The 9,845-nt window shown below is 49.2% G+C and overlaps 2 protein-coding genes across 4 annotated transcripts; both read right to left on the reverse strand.

Moving 5' to 3' along the window:
* Positions 1-499: 499 nt before the first annotated feature.
* Positions 500-5,594, reverse strand: LOC123099065 (mitochondrial inner membrane protein OXA1-like). Of its 3 annotated transcripts, none has more exons than XM_044521190.1 (9): positions 4,991-5,594; positions 4,813-4,903; positions 3,883-3,927; positions 3,285-3,343; positions 2,776-2,851; positions 2,508-2,639; positions 2,328-2,435; positions 1,346-1,400; positions 500-1,232 (listed from the first exon to the last, which is right to left on the reverse strand). In XM_044521190.1, exons 1-9 carry the CDS (start codon positions 5,482-5,484, stop codon positions 1,123-1,125), a joined length of 1,170 nt encoding a protein of 389 aa, XP_044377125.1. In that variant the 5' UTR covers positions 5,485-5,594; the 3' UTR covers positions 500-1,122. The 3 variants fall into 3 exon arrangements, with proteins under 3 accessions (XP_044377125.1, XP_044377124.1, XP_044377123.1); XM_044521189.1 differs by having other exon boundaries at positions 500-1,228; positions 4,991-5,591; XM_044521188.1 differs by having other exon boundaries at positions 500-1,243; positions 4,991-5,582.
* Positions 5,595-8,948: 3,354 nt separating this feature from the next.
* LOC123099067 (uncharacterized) lies at positions 8,949-9,845 on the reverse strand. Its single transcript, XM_044521191.1, has 2 exons — positions 9,512-9,845; positions 8,949-9,425 (listed from the first exon to the last, which is right to left on the reverse strand). Exons 1-2 carry the CDS (start codon positions 9,763-9,765, stop codon positions 8,990-8,992), a joined length of 690 nt encoding a protein of 229 aa, XP_044377126.1. The 5' UTR covers positions 9,766-9,845; the 3' UTR covers positions 8,949-8,989.

The raw sequence follows: 9,845 nt of genomic DNA on the forward strand, positions 1-9,845 counted from the left end.
TCCTTCTTTGTTGTGTTCGATTTCATTTGGTTGCCTGCTGTTGTGCTGATCATGTGATGGTAAGGCCACTACATTTGAATGAGGTGAGCAGAACACAAACGCTGTTTGCAACCAAACAGCTGAAGTTTGCATCTGTTCACACCCTAAACACAAAAACGGCAACCAAACAGCAGGGGGGTAAGTGCCTCTCCATGCGATGCAGGCAACCAAACAGGTTGCATCTGCTGCATTTCATCAACCAGGCTGGCTGGAGATGGATATGCAATGCAACTATTGTTGCAAACTGCAACCAAACACGGCCCTCGTGAATCTCATGTCCGGTGGGAAGCACTATATATTTTTGCTTCTTTCTCACGGAATTTTTTTGTTGTTGTCCCTCTGGCTCATTTCATTGAACATGTTCATATCGATCTCTGTGGTCAAATTAGAAAGCAGCATATTAAAGCGCAAGTGACAGCATCGTCTATGTAAGGGGATACAAGTAGAAAGTACACAGTGATTTAAGACAGTCTCAGAATAACAGGGCATTACTTAATCGCTTTATCATCAAACAATGTAACAGGAATCGACGGTCCCGCCATATGTTTTCTGACAGTCGCGTTTTATCTTGATCGCAAACTAAAAGCTAATACTATTACATCGTTCGATTCTCAAATGTCAAGCAAGTGATACAAGAATAATAAGTACCCTCTGGTTTCTGCTCGACCAGCATCACTGCGGTTAACCCAACAAACACTGGCGATTTTATCTGCCAGGATCCCTCTTTATTCGCTCGAAACAACAGTTGCCACACACACATGCTCACAAAATTGGATAGTCCAAGTCAAATCTTGGTGCTATATGGGTAAGTCGGTGCCAGATATCCCTTCGCCACCAGACAGAGGTTACAAACAGTGCTTCTTTAGGATAGGATTCACGTGCTCGATCAAAACTTACCTGTTAGCTTATTACTCTTGAGATTCGCCTCTAGCTTTAGCCCGCCTCTCAAGTTCTGCAATCTTCTTCTCAAGAAACACAACCCGATCGCTTAGCTCGGCATTAGACTGCTCTGACCCGTTGGCTGCGGTGGGTGAATCACCGTTATTTCCAGTGGGTGAATCACCGTTGTTTCCAGTGGGTGTATCAACTGCTGACACTGGCTTTGGTGCCTCGAAAAGGTTGAAGGTCGACACTTGCGCAGCTTCGGGCTGTGGTACAACCTCTGGAAGATTCAAGAAATACCTTACGGCTGTCTTCCGGAGAGCTGAGAGAAAATTTTGGAAGTAAGGTTTACGCATTAGAAACTAGGGAAGGAGACAAACAGAAGACATGGACATGTGCAAGGTTTCAAGCCTGGAGGACTTACCAAAACCATACCCAAGAGAGAACAAGTTTGCCGTTACCCAGTAACAGAAAATTGCCTGCAGAAGCAAAAAAAAGTATTAATGGCAGTGCAGAAGAAAAGAGAAGATATAGACAGTGAAAAGTGATGTTAATGCTGCAAACAGAGAAACTTAGCTATGTTAAGGTGGATAAAATATGGCATCAACAAAAGAAGATCGTTATTAGGTTAAGCATGAAACCACTGGCACCATGTATATTTATTTTTTGGGGATGGACGCCACATATTTCTTACGGAAGTGTGCAAGCAACGATTTGTCGCATATTTGAGTGTGGATAACAGCTCTAGCTTATTTTCTTAAAAAAGGATTTACATATATTTCAATCAATTGGTGTACAATGATCTTCAGCAGTTAGGTGGACAAAAACAGGTCCTCTTTTAGGGTACAAACTTAACTGTATCTGTCTAACTGAAGCACTATTAACACCTAAATGGCAGCTCCAGCTGAACCATGCAAAATAAATTTCTGCTCTAGCCCTCCCCTAAGAAATCAAGGGAGTAGCCCATACCCATGTTATTCCAAACTCCAGACCACACCATGAAAGCTTTGACAATGGTGCAAACAGGGCTTTAATACACACCAAATTGCCTTACATTTCAGGTAATATCAAGCCCATGTATGGATGAATAAGGCAACTAGGGAAGACTTATTGTGGTCGTGATCACATAGAAAAAGTTACTGAATGGACTTTCCAAGTTTATGGGGCTAATTTTGCCCAGTTTCAGAAGCTAATCTGAGGCAGTACCCAAAAAATGGTCATTATATACCATTGTTTTCCAACAAGCCCAGATTTAGTTATTCATTAGGAGAGGGCACTTAATCATGCCAATTTACCTGCACTCCCAGTATGTTCAAATTCCTTACATTCAAATTCCTTACAGATAACTTCTAGTTAGAATTTTATGGGTATGATTCATGAAATTAATAGTCCTGAGTATTTCATACCTTGGGAAAGTGCATTGTAAATGGTATAGTCATAAGAGCCAATATTCTAGAGAACTTCTTCATCGTTTGCAGCATAGGATTTCCCTCCATACCTTCTTGCATATTGAGCTGGAAAAACAAATATTTTCTTATCTATATAATAACATATAGGACATATATTGCATCGGCCAGGGTGCACACCTCCACCGTAGCCAAGAATGTCACTGATGTCAACACTGGGAGGATGTAAAGTTCATCAGGAGTTGTCAAATCAGTAAACCAATATGCTCCACCTCCTTTCAAAGAAGGGACTTTCTCCACCATGTTTTGTATCTACAGTTCATACACACGAACAAGGTGGAAGAACATTAAAAGAAGAAGATAAACGTTACTCTAAGATGGCAGTATTATAACTAGGTGTGGTTGTAGTTAGAATTTTTGACATTACAAGGAAGTGGTATGAACTTACAGCGAAGAAAAAGCTCATGAATATAGGCCCTTGGATGAATAAACCCTTTAACGGTGTCAATGGATTAACACCACGCCTGACGGCAGACATTCAAAAATTAAAACAATAGAAAAAAATTTGTATGGCTAAAAGAAGTAAAAGACCACATAAACAATAATAGAGGTTAATGCGGCAAAGTCAAATCAAATTATATAGAACATGAAAAGCATGATTACTGATTTGAGCAAAATAAATTAAAAAAGAGGCGCTTACTGAGCACGGATGATAGCAAGAACAATTTAACGGCCAACAAAGCAATTTCAAAACCTACAAGATTCTACAGAGCCCAAGGCATTTAAAGGAACACGGTCAAATTTGAATAACCACAGAGATGAACGTAATGTGATTAGTTGGCAAAATTGCACCAAAGAAAAGGATTTTTTAACACAGCAGGCAAAATAATTAACTTCCAGAATACAAAATATTCCCAAGGAAATAACTAAATAAGTAAACCATTGGAAGATGCATACTTTGTGAATAGCTCGCCCAATTTCCTTTTCCCCTCTAGCATCGATTGTGGATCCATTGACTGCGATAAATAAACATGAAGGTTATATCATTAGGAGTGTACAGTATAAATTGTTTTGAACTAAAATAGATTTTATGTTCCCTAGGAGTGTAAATTGTCTTGGACAAAATTGAACTTAGGTTCCTGCAAATGCATTCATGCAGTATCAGTATTATCCAGTACAAAAGAAAAATGTGTGTTGCATTATTTGTAAACATCATACCTTGATCAATTTATAACAGTCAACTTTGACAAATATGACTAAGAAGAAGAGCGAAGGATGATAATATCGTTGATTATATGTAGATCGTAAATATGATGGCACCTTACATATCTCCCAAACACTCCAAATAACAGAAAAGTATGGTTTGGTAAAGGGGAGGCAACAAATCAAAGTGACATGGAAAAAAGGCTACGTGTGTAGAATTGCAGCAAAAAGCTAGCAAAAATATGATCGCAGGATGTTGCTGTTAATACAATTATGGCGTCTATAACGAACGTGCTTATAGTAAGTTACCATATAAAATGCAACTTGAGCTGAAGGAAAAAAATCTACTTACATTACGCATTTCCATGTTGATTGCCTCAATTTCTGGCCTCATTGCCTGCATAGAGTAAGAGTTTGTAAGAGGAAATTCAAATAGGTACCTTGCAGTCACACGAAGAAGCACACCAGACATATAATGTGGACAGATTTAAATAAGAAAAGAACAGAACAAAAGGAACATCGTATAACTATCAGGCCTCTCAGTCTCAGAAACATTGAGTGACGTAGGATAGTCTCACATAACTTAGTGGAGGCATATCAAATTTCATCTGCATGATATGATGTTTCTTTCTATGTCCTCAACTACAAGCCTTCAGCCACAGTATGGCAATCAGAAGTGATGATAAAGATCAAAGTAGTTGGACAGGTTAACCGAAAAAAATATAACGCCAACTGTATCCCCTTTAATTAAGTACATGAAGCGTTTGGATTCTCATTCTACTCCTTCACATAACATAAAAAGGGGGGCAGTACACTTTTGTCCAATGCATGTGGCTATACAATTTCAATATATGAATCAAATTATGACATAAATGATTTAGACCCAAAGAATCGTTTCCATGTTGCTATTCAAGGCTAAAGAATTGCAGGCCACTGGAGCAAATGGAGACGATACATTCACATGATAACTCAAATGCAGTTTACATGTTAGCTGAAAGAAAACATATTTGGCACATGCAGCCATCAAATTCTCCCATCCCCACTCGACCTTGCATTATTATCTCTATCACCAAGCTTGAATCGAGACATCTAAAACATACTACATGTTAAATACACGAGCCTGCCTTCACTACAAATTGCACAGAAGTTTCAGTGTTCGCCGTTATCCAAGATTGAACTTGGTAAGTTTCTATAGAAGTTTGTCATAAAACGCATCAGCAAAAAGCAGAACGGACATACAATAAATAACAAACAATATAAGTAACTCAAATGAGCTCATTACATTCAACTTCATCGTGGACTTGAGCTGGTTCACAAGCAGCGGGATGGTCACCGTTCGGATCAAGATAGTCGTCACCGCAATAGAAGCCCACCTAAAAAATGACCAAAGTTCAGAACTTTATCGCAGTTTACTTGATCCAAAGTGGAACGGCATGGCCCCCAGGTGCTACGAGGCTTACCAGTTGAGCCCGGTGAACGAATGGACGGCGTCGATGGCGTACTGCAGTGCCGCGACGGGGGGGAACGAGTCTGCGGCGGCGGCGGCCACTTCGCCCGGGAAGGGCAACGGGAAGGCGGGCGCGACCGCGGCCGCAGCGTCGGAGAGGACGCCCGCCGCGACGTCCATCTGGCCGGCCGCGGGGTCGGTGAGGATCCCATCGATCTGCGGTCCGGGGGAGGAGGTGGAGAAGCTGCGGTGGGCCGCGAGGTGGGCGCCGAAGGGGAGGGGGACGGCCAGGCCCTGGGATCTCGCGCGCCGACGGAGGTCGCCGGAGAGGAAGTGCGGGGGGGCTTGCTGGGTGGGGAACCGGGGGGCGGTGGAGGAGGAGGAGGCGTTCTCGTGGTTGTCGTCGCGGTGGGAGGAGGGGACGAGGTGGGAGAGGGAGGGGTGGAGGCGGCGGGTGAGGTGGCGGGAGAGGCTGGTGGCGAGGCTCCTCCGCGCGGAGAAGGCCATGACAGCGGCGGCGGCGGCGCGGCGGCGGGCACAGCGAGATCGCGTGGGGATCGGGGGAGAAGAGAGGGTTAGCCCGCGACGAGGCGGATATTCCACTCGCGGTCGCGGTACGCTGCTGACATGTGGGCCCTACTCGCCAGTCCCCGTGCCGAGTGCCGACGTGCCTCGCGCTAGGTCCTCGAAGGCAGACCTGGCCAAACGGGCCGGCCCGGCATGGCACGGCCCAGCCTGGGTTAAACGGGCCAGGCACGGCACGGCCCGGCCAGGCACGCTAAGTACACGGGCCGTGCCGGGCCGGCACGCGTGCTGCCCTCCCAGGCCCAGGCACGGCACCCTCATTACACGGGCCGGCACGCGGCCCGTTTGGCACGCTACGCACGACTATGTCAGGAGGTACATCGAGGCACGGCTGCTCGCTTCGTTCAAAAAAAAAGGGCATGGCTGCTCGCCTGCTCCTCACGGGCGCGTTGCGCCTTGCACGCACGCACGCACGTCTCCAAATTAAATATTACAGTACACGCCATGCAGCCAGCCATGCCCCATGCACATGCACGCAGACGCAGCAGGCAGCACGCAGGAGCAGACAAGCAGGACACTTATCTCGTCGTGACGTGCTGCCGCGACTGGGCACTGGCGACTCGCTCGCGCGTATGCGCACGCAACGCGACAACGGTTGTCTCGTCGCTACTGGCTCGTGTTAATCGTGCCGTGCCGGGCCAGCACGCGTGCCTGGCTAGGCAGCCCAGGCACGGCCCTAGCCATGCCACGCGCCAGGCACGGCCCATTAAACCACGTGCCGGGCCGGCCCGTCACGGGCCAAGTACGCGGGCTACCGGGCCGGCACGCTAAGGCCGGCCCATTTGGCCCGGTTTGCTCGAAGCTATGGTAAGACTCTGCGTGACTGCGCGCGTGAGTTCACCGCGACCGACGTCCCAAATCCCACGGCCCGGCCTGGTAGAGGGAGTTCTGGCCATTGGAGAGGAAGTAAAATGCAGTGTATACGCTTACTTTGGTTATTGTATTCAAAAATACGGTTAATATGGTTATTATATACGTATTGAAATGATTATACGGTCATTGCCGGATCGTTAACTCCGTATTCCATCTATTTGATCGGTTAGCGGGGCAAGGATTGACTGACGCCCTAGGCGAGAAACTTTAGAAACTAAGGGTAATAACACCCCCTCCCCCCCTCCCCCCAAAATATCCAGTTTTAAGGCATATAAAAGTCGAAGTTATGTGCGAAAATGCTATTCTGAGCTCGAGCTCAGATGCTCATGTTATCTCGTCCGATGCCTGGCGCTGAGATTCGGATCCACAGAGGTATTTTACAATGTATTCTGAGTAGTAGCATATGCTTTCGCACAGAATAGGGCCCACCCACGTGTCGTATTTATCTGGGGCGGCTGCTACAAATCATCCGACTTATTTCCCCATGAAATAAGTCAGGTTTCCAGCCGTCCGATCAAAAGCCCTCGTATGTTGGATCGGTCAACGTAGACCGCGTCGCTCTCACGCAATAGCACGCCGCGCGTGGCCTCGTCTTCCTCGCGTCGCTGCCAAATCAAAAAAAATCCCCACGCACACGGGATCCCTGAGATAGGCGTGGTGAGCTCCGGCGAGCGGCCCTGAACAAGCTCGTAGTCGCAGCCGCCATGCCGCGCTCGTTCGCAGCACCAGGCTCGGCCCAGCGTCATTCCTCGCCTTGCAAACGCATTACCGCCGCCGGTCATGGCAACACCGTAGACTCCAGGCGTGGCAGCAGCGCTTCACTGCAATGGGCTCCCCCCAAGAGGCGCTGGCGACGCTGCACCAAGCCCCATTGCAGCTCCGCCGGCTGTCCCAAGCAGCTGTTGGGAATCGTAGCAGAAATTTAAAATTTTCTACGCATCACCAAGATCCATCTATGGAGTTTACTAGCAACGAGAGGGAAGGAGTGCATCTACATACCCTTGTAGATCGTGAGCGGAAGCGTTCAAGTGAACGGGGTTGATGGAGTCGTACTCGTCGTGATCCAAATCACCGATGACCGAGCGCCGAACGGACGACACCTCCGCGTTCAACACACGTACGGAGCAGCGACGTCTCCTCCTTCTTGATCCAGCAAGGGGGAAGGAGAGGTTGATGGAGATCCAGCAGCACGACGGCGTGGTGGTGGAAGTAGCGGGATTCCGACAGGGCTTCGCCGAGCGCTGCGGGAGGAGGGAGATGTATCACGGGAGGGAGAGGGAGGCGCCAGGGGCAGTGGTGCGGCTGCCCTCCCTCCCCCCTCCTATATATAGGCCTCCTGGGGGGGCGCCGGCCCTGGGAGATGCAATCTCCAAGGGGGGCGGCTGCCAAGGGGGGGTGGCTTCCCCCCCAAGCCAAGTGGGGCGCCCCCCACCCCTAGGGTTTCCAACCCTATGCGCAGGGGGAGGCCCAAGGGGGGGCGCACCAGCCCACCAGGGGCTGGTTTCCCTCCCACTTCAGCCCATGGGGCCCTCCGGGATAGGTGGCCCCACCCGGTGGACCCCCGGGACCCTTCCGGTGGTCCCGGTACAATACCGGTAACCCCCGAAACTTTCCCGGTGGCCGAAACTGGACTTCCTATATATAATTCTTCACCTCCGGACCATTCCGGAACTCCTCGTGACGTCCGAGATCTCATCCGGGACTCCGAACAACTTTCGGATTACCGCATACTAATATCTCTACAACCCTAGCGTCACCGAACCTTAAGTGTGTAGACCATACGGGTTCGGGAGACATGCAGACATGACCGAGACGACTCTCCGGTCAATAACCAACATCGGGATCTGGATACCCATGTTGGCTCCCACATGTTCCTCGATGATCTCATCAGATGAACCACGATGTCGAGGATTCAATCAATCCCGTATACAATTCCGTTTGTCAATCGGTACGCTACTTGCCCGAGATTCGATCGTCGGTATCCCAATACCTCGTTCAATCTCGTTACCGGCAAGTCACTTTACTCGTACCGTAATGCATGATCCCGTGACCAACCACTTGGTCACTTTGAGCTCATTATGATGATGCATTACCGAGTGGGCCCAGAGATACCTCTCCGTCATACGGAGTGACAAATCCCAGTCTCGATCCGTGTCAACCCAACAGACACTTTCAGAGATACCTGTAGTGTACCTTTATAGTCACCCAGTTACGTTGTGACGTTTGGTACACCCAAAGCACTCCTACGGCATCCGGGAGTTACACGATCTCATGGTCTAAGGAAATGATACTTGACATTGGAAAAGCTCTACCAAACGAACTACACGATCTTTGTGCTATGCTTAGGATTGGGTCTTGTCCATCACATCATTATCCTAATGATGTGATCCCGTTATCAATGACATCCAATGTCCATAGTCAGGAAACCATGACTATCTGTTGATCAACGAGCTAGTCAACTAGAGGCTCACTAGGGACATGTTGTGGTCTATGTATTCACACATGTATTACGATTTCCGGATAACACAATTATAGCATGAACAATAGACAATTATCATGAACAAGGAAATATAATAATACCCATTTTATTATTGCCTCTAGGGCATATTTCCAACAGCAGCTCCATTGCAGCTCCGCCGCCTGTGTCAAGCAGCTCCATTGCAGCTCCGCCGCCTGCGCCAGCAGCTCCGTCGTCGGCGTCGAGCGCTCCATTGCAGCTCCGTCGCCTGCGCCGCGCAGCTCCATTGCAGCTCCGTCGTCGGCGTCGAGCGCTCCATTGCAGCTCCGTCGCCTGCGCCGCGCAGCTCCATTGCAGCTCCGTCGTCGGCGTCGAGCGCTCCATTGTAGCTCCGTCACCTGCGCCGAGCAGCTCCATTGCAGCTGCGCCACCCGCACCGAGCAGCTCCATTGCAGCTCCGCCGTCGGCGTCGAGCGCTCCATTGCAGCTTCGTCGCCTGCGCCGAGCAGCTCCCCCCGCTGTCGCTCGAGTACTGCAACGGCACACGAGGTTACATTGCATCACGGACGAGGTTGCAACGCATCGTGATGGCCGTGGACAAGTTGTTGTGTCGCATACTGGCGGCCGTCGACGCGTTCGTGCGTTGCAGCACCAGCGTTCGTCGACGAGCGCCGTTTCTTATCGCCGGCAGCACCTCCCGGTTCCCCCGCTGTTGTGGTGGTGCTCACCATGGCTCCCCTCCATGGGCGCTGCTTTGCAGCTATGCCGCCTCCAACTATGCAACGGAGGAGCTCCGGCTGTTGGTGCCGACAGGCGACGTCAAAGCTCTTCCATCTTCCTAGCTGTTGTGGTGGTGCTCGGCTGCTCGGCATGGCTAATCTCTTGGCGATGGGATGTATGAGGAAGAAAGAAGAAGAAATGAGTGGAGGAGCTGCGTTAGAGATAAGATAAG

This window comes from Triticum aestivum, chromosome 4D (assembly GCF_018294505.1).
Source record: "Triticum aestivum cultivar Chinese Spring chromosome 4D, IWGSC CS RefSeq v2.1, whole genome shotgun sequence".
NCBI classification, from domain to species: Eukaryota; Viridiplantae; Streptophyta; class Magnoliopsida; order Poales; family Poaceae; genus Triticum; species Triticum aestivum.